Genomic DNA, 22272 nt, shown 5'->3' on the forward strand with positions numbered 1-22272 from the left:
ACCCTTTCCTGGCTGAACCCAGCTCTCTCAGCCTCTTATCATTATGTCAGATGCTCCAGTCCCTTAATCATTTTTCTTGGCTATTCACTGCACGCACTCCAGTATGTCCATGTCTCTTTGTACTGGTGGAGCCCAGAACTGAATACAGCACTCCAGATGTGGTCTCACCAGTGCCTCAATAGAGGGAAACTCTTTTGATCTTATGAAATCTAGCATTACGTGAGAAAGGTGATAATTCAAGGACAACCCAAGTCAGTCATCAAGCTGAGGATCTCTGGGTCTTTAAAATAAAATTGACATTTATTACAAAAGAAAACAAAATTTAATTATTTCCCCCTATGCACATAATACTTGTATCATCTCTTTTCTTGCCTGAGAGGCTCCTGCAAGCACTGAAGGGGTACAGGTTGCGTGTGTTGGGGTGTAGGGGGAGGGCAGAGAAGCTCCAACCTCAGAGATTTCAACAAAACATCTAACTGCTTTGAGAACAGTGAATTTACACCTCATGAACTATGAAAACAATTATGACAAAAACAAAATAAAAAGCAAGCTGCATCTTCAGTATGACTGACAATTCAGGTTTATATGCACAAAATTATCTTATCTAAGAACCTAAACAATCCCCAAATTACTTTACAAAAATTATAGCATAACAAATTCATTAAGTTTTTGAACTTCTGTAAAACAGAACTATGGTGTTACTGAGTTTATACAGGAACACATGTTCAACTTCTGCTAACATACAAATAAAGATAACTTGCACTGAAATAACATTACTGTTGGGTTCTGATAATGTATTTATTTACAAAAAAAACCCCAAAAACAACAACAAAAAATTTTCTAAGTTTATCATGAAGTACTGAGCAGTTAAGTTTTACCTCATTTTGTTGACCACCACCATTGAGTGGCTGTTGCTGATTTTGTTCCAACCACTGTGGTGCTCCTCCGTGGACAATCTGTTCACGTAACCAAACAAGGCTGATAAATGCACACAGAGTGCATGTTACCACGAAACAGCCCTGCAAACAGTCAGCCAGTAGGTTCTCCCTGTTAAAGAAAAAGAAATATTAATGGCAAATACATTTTGCTAATAAGGCTAAACTTAGTAATTGTTAACTACCAGAAACAAATTCTCCTAGTCCAAATCAACAAATAAACAGGTACTTCTGAAAAAAAAAGAATTTATTTACATGCCTAGGTGCAGACAGCAGCTACACACAATTTTTATTTATTTTTTAAAAAAATTTGTTCAAAGCACGTTTCTTTTAGGAAGGCTGTATGTACCTGTGTACAAATGGTTGAGCGCCAAGTTAAACACTGATCTGGAGAAGGTTTTATTTCCCTCTGGCTTGGTTTGTGAAATTACTACTGTTTAAACATAAATTTTCCTGCAAAACAGGATCTGACTCAATATGAAGAAAAGCTTAAAGAGTAGTTCAGGAAAAGCAATCTTCAAGAAGAGCAAAGGAAACATGGTAGTTGCTAAGTAAATTATTTGCTACAGTAAAGGGTCTGTTTTATATGTCTAGATGCATAATATCCAGTCCACTGTAACATTTTTATCTGCTGAGCTGCCCTAACCAAGAAGAATAGAACAGCAGGGTTTGCCTTCGACTGCTCTACATTTCGGGATGTCTTTTATGCCAGATATTCTCTCTATAATTTAAAAATCCTAGTCTATCAAGTCATACATAACTGTAAAGCAGCAGCAACACAGAGTTTAGTTCGCCAGCCGAAACTAGAGATTCATGCAATGCAAGAGGTACTTAAATTGGCTTATGCAACCCTCATCCCTAATTCCAGGTACCCCCTCCCACTTGTTTACACCCTTGCACTACTCCTTAACCACAGTGAATTTGTTCAGGAAACTAACCAACTACAGTACATTCTCTAAAATAGGGAAGAAACATGCCAGCATAGTACTACTCTGCCACCCCCAAAGAAGCGTTAGCCTGGCTCTCCGGGCAGCTGGGCAACCACCTGCACCTCCACAGCACAGTGAATGCCAGGGGGACAAGAAATGTAAACCAATGAGACAAGATGCTACTGAAATTGACTTTGTCAAGGAAATACACGCCAAAGCGCAGCTTCATGTGCCATTAAAATCTGACACATATTTGAGTCCTCTATGTTCCCCTTAGACTATAAAAGACATGAGAGGGGGTGCTCTAGGTTCAGCTGTTTCAGATTCTTCTCAGGAAAATAAAGATTAAAATCTACACGTACCGAGAGATAATGGGAAAAATAGTTATTGATCTCATGAAAGCATGTCACTCCATTAATAAAGATTATTTAAACCTAACATGACCCGAGGTCTCAAATCAAACAGCCCAGCTGAGATGACTTAGCTGAATCCCACAGGACATTCCTTCTAAATCTGCCTGACTTGCAACTGGTTCTACCCAAACTTGAGTTTCAGTTTCTCAGGTTCAAGATAACAAAAAAGTAAGAACCAGTCTGAAACTCTGTTGTGTTAGTATTTACTGATTCTTTAAGTAATACTGACTGAAAAAAAAAAACCCCACAAATCCAGACAACATACAATAGCGTTGAATCGAGGCAATAAAAGCTAAATTCCAGCTAGAAGGCAATCCTTAAAAAAAAAATCCTTATCACATAAGAGACTCAGGATGGATAAAATTACATTCAAAACAGAAAAATGTAACAAAGCAAACAGAATGTGCCACTGATATTACCAGCAATATATATTAACATTCTCCCATGTGGCATCTGAATTAATAAATAAAAAAATTAATTTCCTCCAGTTTAAGTATGATTTTGCAACGTACGTTTCCCCGACATCAAATACAAGTCTTCGTTAACCAGTCCCCATTTTGTAAAGTCAGTTTTCCATCCCAAAGATCCTGAATAACAACTCCAAGGTGAAATGATTTCTACTGTGATACTGTTGACCATACATCTTGTTATGCAAAGCGGCAGCTGCTCGTGTTAGATGATGGAGGAAGGAAGGCACATTGATTCCAAAGCAACCATTTTCACGGTCATCAGACTGGAAGAGTCACTTGCATCAAACTGTTTAAGTACTTACGTTGACAGAATATCTAATGGCAGTGTCAGTAGTGAGCTCACAGAGCCAGTAAACAAGCACTTGTAGATACGACCTGCAGGAAGAGACAGAAGCAGGGTATAAATTCGATTTTGGTCACAGACTCACTTGGAAAGGACCTTAGGTATCCTCTTCTCACCTGGTGTCCTAACGAAATTTATGACAAGGAAAAATCTCAACTTCCAGTGAACTAACAGACCTCGGGACCACATACAACCCCATGGAGCGAAGACGTATTTATTTTAGCTGAGCATTCTTGACAAAGTATACGCTGAAAGTGCAAGAATTGCCATACTACACTAGACTCAAGATTCACCTAGACCTGTCTCCAACACTGGTCACACCAGCACATGCCTGAGGAAGAATATGGAAACAGGTTAAAGACACTTGCAGCAATACCTCCTCAGTACGTTCTCAACTGCTTCATACAAAGCAGCTCAGTTCCTGTGCCATAATATCTCAGTGCTAATTAACCCTTGATGGATTCCACCCATTCATTTGTTCAATCGTATTTTGAACCTGTATAAACTTTGGTATTATGATATCTTGTAGTAAGGAGTTTCTCCATTTCATTATCTGTTTTAAATAATCGTTTTATGGATTCATACTTGATGCTAGGTGACGTTAGCTTTTTACGAGTCTTCAGTCCCATAATCTTAAAAGTAGGTTATCAAGTGCATATTGTATAAATTTTAGAAAATTAAGTTCAGATCCACAGGAGGATGGCACAGATGCTGAGAACAGGATGAGGGAAGAATTGAGGCCTCTATACCCAGAAATGTAATTCCTAAGATTCTCATTCCATCCTTTAGGCAGGCAGAGGTACCCAAGTACATATTGGCACGCTGTGGTTTCTGTGACCTAGAAAGAATAGCTCAGCTATTGCTTCTTGGTTAAGCCTGTTTGGAACTTACAGAAAGTGTATGTTTCGACATCTCTCATGAACCAATCTGCCAGAAATGCCCAAAAGGTCTACTCTTTACGCCCAGCTATTATTCAAGACATAATATAGCACTTGGAGGAAGTTAAAAATTACATCCCCAATGCAATCTACCTCTCATGCTGAAGTTCTGACATTGGACAGAAAGTAATACAAAAAACAACGCAAGATCCAAATATCGAGAATAAGTTGGAACACAAAGGAGACAATGGCTGTAGCTTACCTAATGAAAATGTTCAGCCTCCTTGTAGTCAGTACTACTTACACATTTTATACTGAACAGTCACAGAATCAAATTTAGCAAGATGATACTGATCCTCTTCCAACAGTGACTTTCAGTAGCTTGCCCCTGCCTACCATCTAGCTACCGGGTAGGGGAACACGGAAGGGGCAAGTTACCGCTATGAACTCTGCCGGGCTGAAAAGGTCAAAGAACACAAGCCTTGTTAACTTCCCATTATGCTATGCTGGTAGGACGCCAGTGTAACAAAATTCACTGTGAGATATTATGGAACAGGAAGGGGATTTTGTTATACAAAATCTCTAATCAAACTGATCTCTAAGCAAGCCATTTTTCCTCACAGATTTCACTTGCTCACTCACATATAAGCACTAAGACATGCATGTCCAAGTGGTCTGGACAGGATCATTTGTGGACAACCCTGAAGATGAAGGACACCAGCTAGTAAATTCTCATCATATCTCTTGGATTCCTTTTGATTAGCATTTATGAACCGATTTTAGAGTTGCCTTTCGTACTCTTGTTAAGTGGATGCCATTTGGGATCTTTGCTTCATTGTTTTGTTTCATCCTTCTTGAGCCTGATGCAAAATTCACAGTTCTCCTGTTTTCCTTATCTGTGTAAGCTACAACTCCAGTCCTGTTCTTCATCTTCTTGACACCTTATCTTTAGTCTGCTTGTTCACCCTCTCAATTTTAATGAAATCACATATATGATGCTCTCTAGGAAACAGCAAATACTCCTTTTAGCCCTTCTGCTGGTTCGTCTGCAGCTCGCATAGGAAATTCCATTCATACTTTACTAATGCAAATGAAAATAGTTCTGTTGCACACCCCTACAATTTTAACTGCTACACAACTACATGAAACATGTATACAACAATTCTCTTCAGCTACGTTTAAAACAAACAAACAAAAAAACCCCCAGCAACTGAATCACTGCAGAAAAATACATTCATGCACCATATTGGTGTGTGAACAGTGATTTCTAAACTCTGAGATAAAGGAGGGACTTCAGACAACCCAACTCCCACTCTAGCATTTCCTACTGCTTTAATGTACACATTCACTGCACTCGGTGCGTACGCCTCTTCCTTACACAACGCACCGTATAGGTATCTTGGGTATTTCACTCTAGGAACCATGCAGCTAAGTACAATTATCATAAAGAATAAAACAACTTTGGATTAAATCTGTCTAGTTAATCTTACTTCTCTGAACAGATCACAGCAAACTGTAAAACTGGCTTTTTTCATCCATTAATGTAAATATGCTTTGCGCTAACAGAATAGCAACAGCATATCAGAGCCTGCTGGGATTAGGCTGGAGGTAGGCACAGAGTTATAGAATCATAGAATGGTTAGGTTTGGAAGGGACCTTAAAGATCATCTAGTTCCACCCCCCCTGCCATGGGCAGGGACACCTTGCCCTAGACCAGGTTGCTCAAAGCCTCATCCAGCCTGGCCTTGAAGACAGCCAGGGATGGGGCATCCACAACATCTCTGGGCAACCTGTTCCAGTGCCTCACCACCCTCTCTGTGAAGAATTTCTTCCTGACATCTAATCTAACCCTCCCTGATTTCAATTTATACCCATTACCCCTTGTCCTATCACTACAGGCTCTTGTAAAAAGTCCTCTCCCAGTACCCTTGTAGGCCCCCTTCAGATACTGGAAAGCTGCAATGAGGTCTCCTCAGAGCCTCCTCTTCTCCAGGCTGAACAAGCCCAGTTCTCGCAGCCTTTCGTCATAGGAGAGGTGCTCCAGCCCTCTGATCATCTTCGTGGCGCTCCTCTGGACTCGCTCCAAGTGGTCAATATCCTTCTGATATTGAGGGCTCCAGAGCTGGACGCAGTACTCCAGGTGGGGTCTCACCAGAGCAGAGTTAAACTCTTTTTACTCAACCATGTAAGATGGGCATGCAATAAAGAAGTGAAATTGCCAAAACAAAAGCATAGGATTTATTCCACAAACGGATAACTGTGTGACCTGCCTGTTAATCTAGGAGACAGATTTGTTCACCCATGCATCTCCTTTGGTATGTTTGACAAGGTTTTTTTATGCTGCACCTTTTTCTTCCAGATATAAAATAATGAGAATACTTCCTTGTGAAGCCATATGACAGAAACAGGGAAGACAAAAGACTAGATTAAAAAAGGTTAAGTATTACAGAAAATTTAAAGATTAAAGGCATTTAATGTAAGAAGACAAGACCTATACAAAAAAACCCCCACGCATCCATGAGACAGATCCTGACAAGTTCCAAAAGTAAATGGATTTTTCCAGGTTTGTTAGACTGAATGACTATCATGATGGACACCTTCCTGTGTAAATATGTTACCCTTCACAATACATTAATTCTTAAAGGAATCCATAAACAGGGGTACATGTGCAATGCTAGACAGAAATTAAGTTAAAAAAAAAAGAAGGGGTCACTCAAATCAAAATGCTAAGTCCGTTATGTTGGCTTAGTAAAGGAGTATTTAGAAAATGACATTTGTAAAAACAAAAAGACTTCTAAAACTAAATTGTAGGTGATGACTTCTGGTATCACCAGAATATTCCAGTATTACTGAAGAGCCAGCATCAGGTTTTCAGACAGTTATGAAACAAATACCTTCATCTATTGAATATGATTTTGCTGTCCTTCAGAAGTTTTAGTAAGAAAAGCATTCAACAGTTGCATTTTGAAAGACAGTGGTAGAAAACCAAGACTCATCTAAAAACTTGAGGACATTTGAAATATTTTTTGGTTCTCCTGCAGAGCAGTTTGTAAATCTTGTTTACTCCATGCCCAGAAAAGCTCTTTTTCCTGCACAGGAAGAACGGGCTGTAGAAACAGGATCATTCTTTTATAGCTGATGCCAGCATTGTGCTATTCTCAAACTACGCCAGTGCCAGCTACAAATAAAAGCACAGACCATATTGAGAAACTGTCCAGGGAGATGCATTTACTGGCTCCCTGATCTTTTGTTCACAGGCTATATGACTGTTTGTGAAGACGCACTTCCCACCATTTCCTTCACTGAACACTATATCCCTTTTGCCTTTTTTTTCCATCATCTCTGTATTTTTAGCTTGTTGAAACATCATTAGTTCTCTTTCCATCTGTATTTGAGAAGTGCATTTCAAACTGGAGACTACATCAATTTAAACGTGCACTCTCTTTTTCTCCTAATTCCTTTGCTACTTATAGGCCTTTAAGATTCTTCCAGAGGAGTTTTACTAATCAATTTATGTATGTCTGTAAAGGAATTTCACTTTTCATACAAAAAAAACCCCTTACGCTTTCATTAATAGACAGCTAGAAAAAACAGGACGATTTCTCTAACCTAATATTAATAAACAGTAGCAAATAAAAACTTCCATGTAGATTTCAAAGAAGATAATAGGAAAGAGGCATTTTATTGGAATAAGAACTTTAAAAGCCCTTTTGTGCATTTTCTCCTACCTCATAACACCTTCCTGCATTGCACTAGTGGCTTCAGAGTCAAACAGCTAGAACTTCTGAGTGAAAATAAATGAAATAACGTCTTTGAATTCATTATTTTTTTTAAATAAACCAACAATGGTCGCACAGAACTTGCTGCAGGAAGTGGCATGTTCTCCTGCGCACTAGAGTATTACAGTACAAAACATCAATACTTACATGCAGTAAGAGGTACTACTCCCAACCACGCAAAGGCCACAAGTGTATAATGAAACCAGTATCGTATTGCTGTGCCAATACTCGTAACCAGTCCAGCAAAGATGTCTTGGATTGGAAGCCGTGAAGGCATATCTGGGGAATAAACTGTGTAGAAAAGGCACTTATGAAACAGTTCTTCCTTCAAAGAAGCAGTTGTGTAAAAGTCCTGCCAACTACAAAATGATTTTATTTGGCAAAAGCTTACTAGAAGAATAAGCATATTTTATAGATTCCCATGAGATGACCCCAAACAAGTAACACAAAAAAAATTCACGACACATTTGTTACATTGTGTACTGAGCAGAATGAGAAAATTAACAAACTCCATGCTAGCTTTTGACTTAGAGAAGTTTTCTTAATAGCCTGATTTATCAACTGTAAAGTCTGATCACCTCAAAATTAGCCTGCAAGAAAAAGCGGATTCTAAATTCAGCAGCCCTCCCACTCAGCACCACCTCAAAGATATCCCTGGCTGTTATTTATAAACCTAGTTCATGGAAAGAGCACAAGGAACTAGAGAAATTAGCAATTGCGCATACTGTCAATTTGTTTGTGCTAGATAATTTAGATTCCACTTGCTATCCAACAGCCCCTCCCTCGCCCCACCCCCCCCCAAAAAAAAAAAAAAAAAAAAAAAAAGAGCGCACCAGACAGGAAAACTGAAGGGAACTGATTAAGTATCTACAGACATTGAAATTTACACACAACGACTTTTACTTTCAACAGATACCTATTTCATATCATGCAAGATTTCTTCTAAGGTAGCTCCTATTACAGAACATAAAGCCAATCTCTCAGCCTGTGCACACTTTTTCATATAATAATACATAACAAATTGTCTTGAGTTTTAAATTCAACACCTATATATTACATAGGCCCATTCCTACTCAAAAGCCAAGAAAAAGTGACAGGGCATCTTCTTTTGCAAACAATTATAAAACATCTCTCTCTAACAATGTCATTAAATTTAGTCAGCTTCTACAAGATGCCAAGAAGCAGTAGTGCACAGGATCAGTAACAGATTTGAATGAAGATAATAAACTACAGTTACGAGTTGCACACAGATATAGCTGCCTGGATGATTAACAGTTATGTTGGAAACAGCAGAGTTTGAAGACTTTATCACATATTTTTAAGTCCATAGGGAAACTTACTTTTTATACGAAGTACCAGAGAAAATTTTTTCTTCCCTCTCATGACTCAAAGTCTGTGAAATACTGCTTCAGGCAACCTACCTACACCTCCCTTGTTCTCCAACAAACACCCTTGCTACCTTTACCTACATTCCTAATCAGCCTTTCACTACCTCAGAGACGAAGTCTCCACCTGTGAAAAAACCCTCTTCTCTCCAGGGGTATATCCCTAAGTTTCTGTATCGTAAAAAGAATTCAGGAGTGTAGAACAACAGTGTCAACATGCAGAAGTAGCCGAAGAATGAGGAGAGTTTGGTGCATTTTGACAACATAAGGATTATATTGGGCACAAAGTAACAACAAAACAGTAACTGTAAGGAAAGTAGTAACTGGTTTTAAATTTCAAATGTTCTTAGTTGTCAGGTATCTGGCAAGGAACTGGAATTCATTTAAAAAGGACTAAAAATACAACACTAGGGAAGCGTAGCTGTGAGAACATAGAGCAGTAAATTGAAAGCAGGACACAAACATATTTTGACACTGTCTACCAATTTACAATTTTCTTACTACAGAAACAGATTTAGTATACAAATTGGCAGTGCCACAGAAAATGCCAACTGAAGGCTTAGTAACGACCCTTCAGCTCACACTGAACAAACCTTCCGGAAAACATGAGAGGAGACAAGCAGAACTTTGTTAAGGGTGCTAAAAGGAGAACTACCTACAGTGTATTTGTTACACATTTATGATAATCACTCAGACAAAACTGAACTCAGCTTGAGGGTTTTTTCTGTTTTGTTTTCAAGAAATGTATTTGGATCAACACTTTGGAACTGCAACAGGGGCTACAAGGAAAAAAAAACAAACCTGCATCTTTCAGGCAGTACTGAAAACTCACACAGGGGATTAAAAAACAAAAAGGATGCCCACCCTAATTCAGTAAAGCCGAAGCGTTCATGTTTGCACCTCTACATACTCATTTTTTGAAAGGCTTTAGGATTACAACTCAGCATTCAAATTAAGTGCACAATGTAGCTACTACTCAGACAAGACAAGCTACATCCCACCAATTTTAACAATTTGCCGATCTCTGATGATTTCAGGAGCTGGGGACGGGGAGGGGAGGAAGATTGCTGGTTTTCCTTTGCTTTGCCACACCTCAAAATATATAAAGCTTCTACCACTAGAAGCTTTATTCCATGATGATAACATAAAGCCCTTCTACATCCTACAGCATTTGGGTAGTTGAAATGCCAAAGTTCCTAGCACGACAGGAATCCGGGGTGTACAAGCCTATTGCAGCACTGGAGCTTGCAGCCGCTGGTTTTCATAGCTAATCCCCCCACTTGTGTCTGCCACCTATTGCCATTTTCTCTCCACATTCCACCCCCTTTCATCCACTCCTCACTACCACTGAGAGTCCTGAGACTTTGACACCTGCCACCATGGTATACATCTCCTCCATTCCCTTTTGCACCCTTCTCATCCTTCCTCCGTCCCTTATTTCCTATCCCAGTCACCTTTCCTAATTCAGTTTGAGAAACCAATTTCCTGCATTATTTACCACAGTTCCTCCAAATAAAAATCTCTCTGCTAGAGGCCAGTTAAAGCAACAGTGGAGTTTTTTTCTGCTACATCATGAAATTCAAACAGACTTTCACTCGGTGTAAGTGAGCTTTCACAGCTTTACTTCCACTTCTTTGAGCTGTCCAGGCCATGGGAAAACTACTAGAGAGCTTTTTGGATACTGAGGTCACACCTGTGCAGTGTAACTGCTGTTCTACTTGTGAATACTAGATCAGGGGTGGATTTTTTCTGTTTAGCTGGTTGTTTTCTGGGAGTGGGTTTTTGTTCCACGCACCCCTCCCTCCTTCCCCCAGCCTAATTTTTCCAGGAACACATATATTAGTTTTGCTTCTCCAAATCAGACAGCTCAGGACAAAAATCTACTATTGCACTAACACACATAAGGTAGGAAAAACATGAAACTGTCTTTAGACATTTTCCTTCTCCTGGAAAAACTAAGGAAGAAAGCAAACAATAACGATGACTAGTTTTCAGGGAAACAGCTTGTAAATAAATTATGCTGACAAAAAGACTCAGAAGAGGTAGTGGAAAAAAAGGTTCCCAATGCTCTATCTTACCAAGGTGATACCTTTAAGGTTATTACAGGAAGCTCTCTCATCATTCCTATTTCCTCAGAGGCTATTTAGTACAAACATCACACAACTGGACTTTGACAAACACAAAAGGGACAAAAAGGGACAACCTGCTGAATCTAAAGGCTATAATTCCCACCAAACTCACAACGAAATAAAACAGACAGACACTTGCAATTTAACCTCTCTTTCCCAATCTTTTCAAAGTACCAAAAGTTAATCCAAATGAAAGCTATACTGTCCACACAATTTCCCCTGCAAGGAGATCCGAGAGATATGTAGTCCTGACAAGTGCAGTACAGAAAGGAGCTCTCATCAGAGCAGGATCTGAGTAATAGCAGGGGCTTTCTGAATACCTGTATGTTCTGATATAATTTAATAATTATAAATATTAGCAAACCTGGAGAGTTTCAGACTTCACTTTTGTTACTTGTATTAAAAAAAAAAAAAAAGCAGCAACATCCTGTAGTTATAAATGCCAGCTGCACAACAGAAAAAAAGACGAGTACAGAGAGCACCAGGCTTTTCCTAATCCTGAAACTCTCTTGCTCCTCTTTCCTGTCCCACACCTGCAGCAGAATGCCTGTACAAAACCACCTTCACAACAAATCACCAGCAATGTGTAACTGGTCTCAAAGCTATGGTCCAAGACCCTCCCTGTCTCCAAAGGGCTTACTCCAATGAATGAGAACAGGTTGTGCAGGTTTAAGTATGTTTATCTCCCCCACTTACAGCTAGTTCCACCACAGGGGAAAAAGTGGATTCTTTCTGAAGCACGCAAAAATTTGCAGAGAAGTCAGACGTATGATCACTACAAACTAGTATAAAATACAATGGAAAGTTATCCAAAGTTTTCATGTTACTGGTCAGAGGCATTTTGAAAATGCAAATCTTCCCCTCAGAAGGAAATAAAGATCCTAAATACATTTTCCCAATTGATGTTACACCTACAGGTTTCACGCCTCCCACGAGTCCCTTCCTATAGGGCATCATCTTACACTTTTCAAGGAGGGAAGCTGAGCTGCAGAAAGACACTAGAAAAGCAATAGCCTTCTGCCATGCTGCATCAAAAAAAGCCCTACCACTATTTATTATGAAGGTCCAGATTTTTTTAATAGTCTTCCTTTTCTCCACAGCTGTCACAATGCAACTGTATCCTATTTCATTTCTCACTCTTAAAAAATACTGGCCCATAAAACTTAAAAACAGGTGCATGCCTAGTGTGGAAGAAAGTGAAACATCTTCTTTTGATTAGGTAAAACTGTAATTTAGCCTACTTCACAGAATCTCCACACCTACAGCCCTCTTACCCATAGATTTCTATTTACTATTACACTTGCAAGCCATTTATATGCCACCTCAACCATCCTTGTGCATTGATTATGAAATACGTATGTTATACAGCTCATGGGTTAAAGCACTGGTTTGACCATAGAGGGGTTGCGAGTCATTTTAAGCTGGACTAGATGTTCTTCAAAAGGCCCTTCCAACCCAACCCGTTCGACATCTTGATGATTTGCACTCTCGAGACACACACAGACTTTGCTCCAGACTGCTAAGCTGAAAGGAGAAAAATGCCACCCCTTCTCATGCAAGCCAGGGGTCTAACACAGCATATGAAATGGCACTCATGGATCTCAGCTGCATGTTTACTCTGCACTCTGGAGCTGGCAGCAGACACGTTGAATTCTGTGCCAGCATGTAGTATTTTATTTCAGAAGTTTATGTTTTTCTAAACTGGATGTTCTAGAAACGCTGAAGCTACGGACTGCTGTGTTAAAGTTAGTCCCAATAAACAGGTAAAAAAAAAAGGCTCATTATATCCTTCACTAGAATCTTAACTGCTTCGAAAGATGAGCCCAACAAAATGGGTCGCTCATTTCAGTATCATTATGTAACTTCTTACAGATCATCTTGTACAAAAATAGAGATCTAGAAGTTCGGAACTTAAACATAACATTCGGTATTTAATGTGGAGAATCTCAGTGTGCTACAGGATAGCTTAGGAATCTCAATCAATCCAAATGATTCACAGAAACAAACAGTTCCTGATCCAAACAACTTTCATATTAACCGTTACACGTCAACAAAGGTGGCAAACAACAAGAAAGAGGAAGAACAGTACCAATCCAGGATCAGAACAGTACAGACAGTAATGTCCAAGTGCTTGCAAGCCTTGAATTGGCAACTTTGCACGTATAAATCAACATCCTATTTCAGATTACAGTAATTTATAAATTGAGGAACATCCCACCCACGTGGCTTCCTCCCATTTTACAACCTTTGTATTAACCAAGCTTGTGACACCAGATAGACCACTTACTGCTACCTAAGCGGCTGTATCGATGGAGGAATCAACCCAACCCAATCTCCAGCTAAATATCAGGCTTGTCGCTTCTGTATTTGTGTATTTATGTTAATGTTACCTTCTACAGAAAAGAGAAGTTTTGAAAACTATCTTCTCATGGGAAATACACCCTCACCTTCCTTCACGGCTCAGTGCTTATGAATGTCTAGTGTGACATCAAGAAAAGGGCATACTAGCACATGACAAAGGAATGTGCATATGTGGGGAGGAAAACAAAGAGTAGCTACTCTTTAAAAACTCAGAAAGACAATGTGAAAGTTAAAAAAGAAGAAGCACCTTGCCAGAATTCAAAAAAAAGTCCAAAGCTACTTTTTTTTTTTTAAATAGCTGTATTAATTCATAAATTGAAGAACTCCAGAAAAGGAGTAAATTTTAAAACATACAAAATTGAGCTTCAAAGCGCGCATTTGAAAATCGAGTCATTTCCTTACGTGACTAAACCTTTTTAGGGAATGATACTATTATTAAAAATAAAAATCAGTTCCTTTGTACTCCTGCCAAGAAGCAAATTGGACTTTCTACTCTTCCTTTCCTTCCTTCCAAACAGTAACCAAGTAGTTCGGGTGCTATAAAGAAGTCACAAGATGTCACAGGACTTAAAGAATACATGCACATGGAGTATTTTATGAATACTCCATACACAGAAAGTTATACTAGCAAAAGTGCATTTTTGACAGAATAACAGCAACAGACTTAACAAGCAAACCAAGCTAAACTAAAAGAGAAGTTGCTGGTATTACTACAATATTAATCTCAACCTGGTGCCTGTCAATTGAAGCCCAGATACTAACGACGTATATGTGTTTATTCCGCCACATCCCATGGTGAATTAACTTATTTGAAAGTGCTTTAACCCTGGCATGGTTATAAGCCAGATTCAACTTCATTTTGGATGACTGGCATATACATCAATCCCATCTCTGCCTTATTATTCTCTCTCCAGCACCTGTGACCCTTTCACAGCTCCCACAAGCAGATCCAACTTCCAGACTGGACATCCACATTATTTTCCTAACGAGGAGGGGTAAGAGAAGCTCGAGAAACCCTAACTGCATGTGTGTTGGGTGCGAGGGAAACAGTGAAACAAGACACGCTGGGCAGAGAGGGCTAGAGGAGTCAGTGCTAGGTACCTGACATATGCCACCACTGCGCGCGGCCCGGTAGGAAAAAAGCATGCCGCAACGTGGAAAGCCATGAAGAAAGCGTTACCTGCTGAGGCTGCTAGGTCTGAGGAGCGGTCACTGTGTGACAGGAGGATAAGCAGACCTTTGCTAGAGACTGCATGAGGAGGAAGTACTCCATCTCACGTGAAAGAAAAGTTCATTATTACCAATTTCATGGCTCCCATGCCAAATGGTAACCTGTTAAACCACCGTAATTCCCACGTGCCTGTAATCTGCAGCTACGTTACAAGCTGTGCTGGCAACAGGTATGTCTGTCAAGGGTTAAACTTCTGCATGAACTCCTCTGTTGATAAGGGCAGCTGATAAGCTTTCTAATATCAATAGGAACACATACATAAAGTGCATTTCATCCTCTATTTTTCTATATCTTAAGGAAAACACTATAAGCTTTTGTCTTTTTCTTCATTTAGAACATCTCATCCTCTTTTTTTCTATATCTTAAGGAAAATGCTATAAGCTTTTGTCTTTTTCTTCATACAAAACTAGAAAGCCTTCTTTCTTCTTAACAACTAGTAAATCACTGAAATGCAGTTTGCTGGTCTTGCACAACAAATTCTGTAGAGGACCTAGTAGCAGAATGCAATTTTGAAAGAGGCTAATTAGCTGGTAGGGAGCTCCAGAACTAGGGATCACTCTTAATTTGCAAAGCTTCCAAACAGAAGCAATGTAATGCCTTCATAAAACGTTTAACAGATAAAACCTGCAAGCAGATGACATCTCTTACATTTCTTATAGAAGTCTCTAGCATTTAAAAAAAATAACCTGAAAGCATTGCTGTCATCAACATAAAATTTACAAGAGAAGTTGTGGATGCTCCACCCCTGGAAGTGTTCAAGGCCAGGCTGGATGAGGCTTTGAGCAACCTGGTCTAGTGGAGGGTGTCCCTGCCCATGGCATGGGGGTTGGAACTAGATGGTCTTTAAGGTCCCTTTCAACCCAAATCAGTCTGTGGTTCTATACCGTTCTCCTGACAGTGATAACAAGAGTTAATATTGTATATATTTCACTGCTGATTATTTAAAAAAATGGTGTAATGTGTTTAATTAATTGTTGGCAGAAATGGAAACTTCTGAGGTTCAATATATAGAAGGAAGGTGGATTACAGGATTTTTGGAACATAAAAAACATTAATTAAACCATCTGGCTCCTTAGCCTCAGTTTTCTCTACCAATGTACAAAACCAGTAAAACAATTTCAGAAAAGGTGAGAGGGAGCAGAAGATGGGATGAGCACTCCATCTTTCCAAGTGAGACCAGCTACCCTGAAAAGGAGCTTTGATTTTTAATGTACCTCACACCTAAAACAGTCAAACCTCATCATCTTTCTCAACTCAAGGTAGGTTCTATAGTGCAGGCACTTGTCAGTTTAAAAGAAATTTTAAACTGCATATCTTACATCATGAAGAACCCAGTTCAGCAGTGGTAAATAACAAATCAGCACAAATATATTTAATAAGAAAAATACATAGCACAAGAACCACTTTACCTGTTCAACAGTCAATAAGCTGGCAATACTAAATAATGAGCCTAGCCTGCCACTAAGCCAAAGGACCTCCCTTGTTTCTACTACTATCGGTTAAAATGTAATTAAGAATCCTCTGGGAACTATAAAAAGACATAGTCATTCTTCATCATAAGCTGCCTAACTTATGAACCTAACATAAAAGGTGATGTAATACTGGGTAGTTACTGAAATGCAAGTGGAATAATTATCATTTGCATTATCTATCAAAAACATTTGAACTGAAACTGGCAGAAGGCATGTGGTAGTGTTGCAGGTGGATAGATCAAAGGTAACTGAAAACTGTTTTTCAAAAACAAATTTTGCTGTGGTTCCACCTTAATATTCAGACTTACAAATGCTCAAATTCATCAGTGAAGCTGAAGACATGCCATACGCTGTAATGCTGACAACAAAAGAATGGGACTGAGGCAGTCAGAAAAGGTACAGAGTATTACTTCTCTTAAGGCTCACGTAAGGTCATGAAAGAACTGGATTACTCATTATTTAAACAACTCTCAGTCTGCAATAATATGCGCAAGAGCTCTACTTCAAACAAGAATACAGAAGTTAAAGCACAAGTTTAGGATCTATCATGCTGAATGCAAAGTAATCAATTCATACATACTAAAAGAACAAAAAGAAAAGAAATTCTGAAAAAATAGGAGCAGTACAACATACTTACTTGGTGTGAAAGCAAATCTGTGCTTACATAATTCACAGTACTCTTTTCTGCTGTGTTTAAGCCACTGAACTAAGCTGCAATAAAAAGTAAAAAATATTAATACACACTACTGCATCTCTCCACCTTACCCCTCCATTAAGGAAAACACACCAATTCTGTTTTCAAACATAGATGAGGATATTGCTAGTATCAAACAGGACTTAAACTGGCATGTGTATTAAGTCCATTTAGGCCATCAAGCAAATTTCATAAACAGAAAAAGGTAAACTGATGATGAGTAACAGTGACTCTTCAATTACATCATTTATACTATTGATAAAGCACATTTTTGAGTATGTTACTGAAATAGGTAATAACCCAAAGCATACATGCTGTCATAGACACCCATTAGTGACACTGATGTTTAAAAATACCTCAAGACATGACACATACACACCCAAGACTCAGAACTGTTGTATTTGTGAAAGAATGGATATTAAAATACCACCAAAATAAACATGTGCTATAGACCAGAAATACAGTTTTCACTTTAGCATTTCCCTAATCAAACATATACCTCAAAATGATCAAAAAGTGCCAGGGTATTTTTATTTCTTGCTATGAGGTTAGATGTTCTTTTACTCACAACTAAGCGGGCAGAAAAAACCCAACATATGATTTTTCTGCTTAGTTTTCATAAAGCTGACACACAAAACTGTAGTCATAAAGACAATCAATTATCAGACTTTCCTTTTCACATGTAACTGCTAAATTATTTGAGAACTGTAATGAGCCATCATGTAAAAAACATCAGAACCCTTAACACATTTCCTCTGAAAATAGGGTTTTCTTACTAGTTAACCTGAACACTTAGGAAGTATTGTATTCAGAAACACGTTAATTTGTTTTATTGAAAAAGAACAAACAAACAAAACCCCACCAAAACAAACAAACTCAAACACAGAACTTACCATTCCTGATGAATAAATTTAATACTGCCGGTACACACACACGGATGATACAGGGGTTTCTCAGGAGTTCCTTCAGATCGACAGACTCTGCATATATCTGCTGACAAGGACATAAAGCTTATTACCCTACCATTTAGAACACTCAAATTTAAAGACAAATTATACAATTAAACTCTAGAAATTTTGCTATGTAGCAAAATGAAGCCAAAATAAATTGAAAGAGGACAGAAGACAGATTTCATCTGATGCAAGACACGAGAACTGAGACATCACCAGAAAAATCAAGAATGTTGTCTGCCTGATCATATTATGTAAAAACATCAAAACATGTCTTCTTACATTTTTAACATTTTTAGGCAAAAGACACAGTAAAACTACATGCAGAGGTGCTTTTTGCCTAAAAAATTTTATCACTAAAATAACATCTAGATTGCTAAGGACAATCTTCCTGAAAGTGGAGACTTTGAAATGGAAATATTCATTCTGAGTTTTGAACAAGTTAAACAGAGGCTGAGCAGAAGAGATTTACTAATGTCTAACAATGACTTAAACATGCCATTTGCTATTCTTGAACCTCATGCGGATGTTCCTTGGTGCTCTTGATGAAAGGGTGGGGAAAAAAACCCCATCATAACAAACAGGAATAGACATTTTGTGGGTTTGCCACCTGAGCTGAGTAATGCTGTCCATTTAGCATGGACAGTCCAGTCACAATAGAAAGGCCATTTTCTATTTCTTTTTTCATAATTTCAGTAATATTTCAATAGGTTCTGCACTTCAGTTGTAAGAAAATATAAAAAATAGAGAATAAATAAAGATTGCAAGATGTTTGTGGACAAAGAAGTGAGTGTACACCTCTCCCTCTAAAAAGCAGATGTCTGTTTTAATACCATTCTGCTATTCAGAGCATTTAAACACACAACCAAATATAAATAAAAATCAAGTATTTTATTTACTTATTGACAGATGCATAGTATCTTCCATTTAGCCCTCCTTTAATACCACTGCACTTTTACTTCTATTAAGGAAGTGAACATAAAATGTCCACTTTTACAGAAGATTTAAGTTTAGGATTTTCTCTTTTGTTAATCATTTCCCAATCAACTACCATTCAGCAAACCTGCAAGAGTGTAACAGACTTAAAGTCCTGATGTAAGAATACTGAAAATATGCACTTTCAAGTCTGAATTGCCTATCTTTGTTCTTGGTTGAAATCTCCAAGAGCTAATGTTTTCTGACAAAAAGTTCCAAAAGGCAGAAAATGTTAAAATATCCATGTTTTTCTAAAAATAAGTGACAATATGACCATATCCATAGCTCACACAGCATTAGAACAGTTTCTACACCTAAAGCAAAAGAATTCAACTGATTCCAAAGAAAAAAATAATAGTATATCTATTTAAAAGAGAGATTTGAATTCATTCGTGCAGGCCGACAACCTAGCATTACAAGCAGCATGTATTCAACACCACAACCACCACCCTACCAAGAGACACAGGGTACTTCCGTCATGGTCCTGTTGAGCAACGACACATCGCTGCAAACATCAAGAACCCCGGTTTCTCTGCAGACAAGGACAACCAGAACCGTTACTTCACGTGACAAATGATTCTTTTATCCCAGAGAGTGTTTCCAGAGGCTGTACAGGCCGGAACAGCCTCTTCAGCTGACTGGCAGGACCCAGTGTGCCCACCTTCCTCCAGCATTCACTCAAACGGAGCTATTTCACTACCATAAGCTGGCAACTTTGTAGGCTGGATGGATCATCAGACACGCACAAGAGCCCACACAAGACAGGATGTGAAACCGCTGCTTTAAGAATACTCTCTGACACCAGAGACAGTGAGTTAAAAGCACACGGTTCCCTGAAAGACCCCCACAGCTCTCTGAACCCACTCACTTACGGTCCATTGATTTTCACCGCAGACTCTTCACTTACTCTCGAGACGGGTGGGAAGAAATGTAGTTTGCTTTACTGGAAGCAAGTGAATCCTTTATTTGGAAAAGGATTGACTCTGTTACCTTACTAAAATAAGTTACGCCTAAATCTTACTTTTTAAAGGCTGTGAGGATTTCTAGATATTTCCACTTGTTTCATAAATCCAAGTAAACACATATGAGAGTAGCAATCTAAACTGTTAAGAAGTAGGTAGCTTCAAATCAATAAACCCAGCTAAGGGTTGACATGTAAATGCAATAGGCACCTTATGACCTACTGTCAAGTTCAGAGTGAATTCCACCGTGTACTGGATGCTGGTTTTCTACTTGTACACACATTTTGCATCCTGTTTGTCACGCGTGCCTTTTGGAAAGAACGCCCTCGGGTAATACAGTTCGGTTTTGTTCCCCTAGAGAATGATACTCTGCCTATCACCTCTCTAACTGAATGTTCACCACTGTAATATCCAGAAGTGAAAACTATGCTATTTAGCAACAAACTGATTTAACTAGAAACACAAGCGCCTCTCACCAGCAAAACCTGGTATCTGATGCCTTCAGGCACAGATCTCACATTTATTCTAAGAGGCAAAGACCTACCACTTAGGTCTGACCATTATTACCCTAAACTGCCTGTTATCTGGGCTCTCACCATCCAGTTAAGTCTTCTAGCTCCACAATACAATTCCATCAAGGAGGGAAACCCAGCAGAAATACGATGGCCTACCCATAGTTAGCAAAGTCCATTGGAGGCTTTGTAGCAGAAGCTCAGGCACAGTGTTGCCTCAGAGCACAGGTTTCCTCTTCCTTCAGGCACCACCTCAGTCTTTGCTGCCGCCAGTGTTTAAAGCCTTCTAACCTTGGGAAGCCTCTTCAGCGTTCTGGCAAGCGCAGTGAAATTCTAACAGTGGGAACTGAAGTTTGAAACTGTAGAAGAAGTTTGTAACATTCTAGTGGTATTTATGGAAAGTGAGTATATAGACTGGTTACTTTCATCCTACTGCTCGGAGCTTCTGAAGGCAACATTGATAAGACTACAATCTAATATCTAAAGCTACATATATGTGTGTGTGTATGTATATATTTTTATGCATACATGTAAAACCAGAAAAGTCCAAATGCCAAGTGTAGAGTTTAACATGAAGGTTTAGTTAAAGGAGTCAATGCCTTAAGATGTCACTAGAAGCCCCCTTTTCTTTCTCTTCCCGAACACTGCTCACCAAAATAAGCCCTGTAAAAGCAGTTATGATCAAACGCTACCACTGCTAACAGCCTGTAACAAACTATCAACTGTGCTGTTCGAATAAAATCCACCTAGATGGATTTACCAGCTACTGGAATGAGGAGAACTCAGCTGGCCATTTCCGAGTACCTGTTTCACAGTTTGCTAATAAACTAGGTATTTTGGCAACTAGTGGCCAAGCAATAAAATCTCACACTATTCATTTCATCAGTATAAGTAACCTTTGGCATGGGGAGGCATGACAGACTTGAAGCAAGCTATTTTAAAAGTTGTTAGATTTTAAAAAGACACTATTTTGATAAACCGTCTGTTTTCACAAGTACTAAAGATGTCTTTAGCTTAACCCAAGGGACAGCCCTACAAAGGTACTTGTCTTATCTCATCTGGTGTGTCATGTTTTTCCAGCTTTTTTTTTCCTTTTTAATCCTCTCAACCTGGAAAAATCAAGTGTCACTAGACACAAAGCCACATTCAAAAAGATGCCAAAGTAACAAAAGCCAAGTTGCCAAGTACTTCCCTTGGAACTGTTTTGCTACTGCAATATGTATTTGTAGCTATTGCTTAAGATGACAAACAAAGCCCAAATACTGCCAGAAACATAGCACAACACATATCCTTTATTTATTTTGGTTTACATTACAATATGAAGCCCTGGTTTACGAAAATTCTGCAATATCAGCTCGAGCTACGCAGTTCCCCAACATTATCTGAGCGGAGCAAAAGTGCTGACGAAACACACCTGGGTCTGATCTCAAGTAAAGGAATACCCTTAAGAGTGGAAGCTACACATTAAAAACACATGACTGATCTCTGACACCTTTTTTTTTTTCCCTAAATTACCTAAGTTACCGTGTACTGATCTCTTGCAGGAGACAGGAACGCGTCAGCTCCTGCATCATTGTACTCTTTCAATTTTTGGATCAGGTTTTCCAACACACACCAAAAAGTTAACCTTGCAAAAGAAGCAGCAGCAGTTAAAGCTGCTGGCATTATTCACCCCAAAGCGGGCATTTGAAACCCGGCGAGTTACAGGACGGGGTACGACAGCGCCTGCCGGACACGGGAAAACCGGGCCCGGCGAGGGCTCTGCACGACCGGGGGCAGCCCGGGCCCCTCGGTCTCCTGCGCTGCCCCACAGGAAGCACCCGGCTTCTGCTTCCCGCGCCGGCACCTTCTCGC

At 39.1% G+C, this 22272-nt stretch overlaps 1 protein-coding gene across 1 annotated transcript; it reads right to left on the reverse strand.

Moving 5' to 3' along the window:
• Positions 1-878: 878 nt before the first annotated feature.
• Positions 879-18014, reverse strand: LOC104510124 (E3 ubiquitin-protein ligase MARCH6-like; the record flags this gene model as incomplete). The annotated part of the gene is made up of 5 exons (XM_010152278.1): positions 17913-18014; positions 16963-17036; positions 7895-8038; positions 3050-3122; positions 879-1047 (listed from the first exon to the last, which is right to left on the reverse strand). Coding segments are annotated over exons 3-5 (372 nt in total), but the record flags the coding sequence as incomplete, so codon positions are not given.
• Between the last annotated feature and the right edge of the window lie 4258 nt (positions 18015-22272).

This window comes from Eurypyga helias, unplaced genomic scaffold (assembly GCF_000690775.1).
Source record: "Eurypyga helias isolate BGI_N326 unplaced genomic scaffold, ASM69077v1 scaffold13355, whole genome shotgun sequence".
In the NCBI taxonomy this organism is placed as follows: domain Eukaryota; kingdom Metazoa; phylum Chordata; class Aves; order Eurypygiformes; family Eurypygidae; genus Eurypyga; species Eurypyga helias.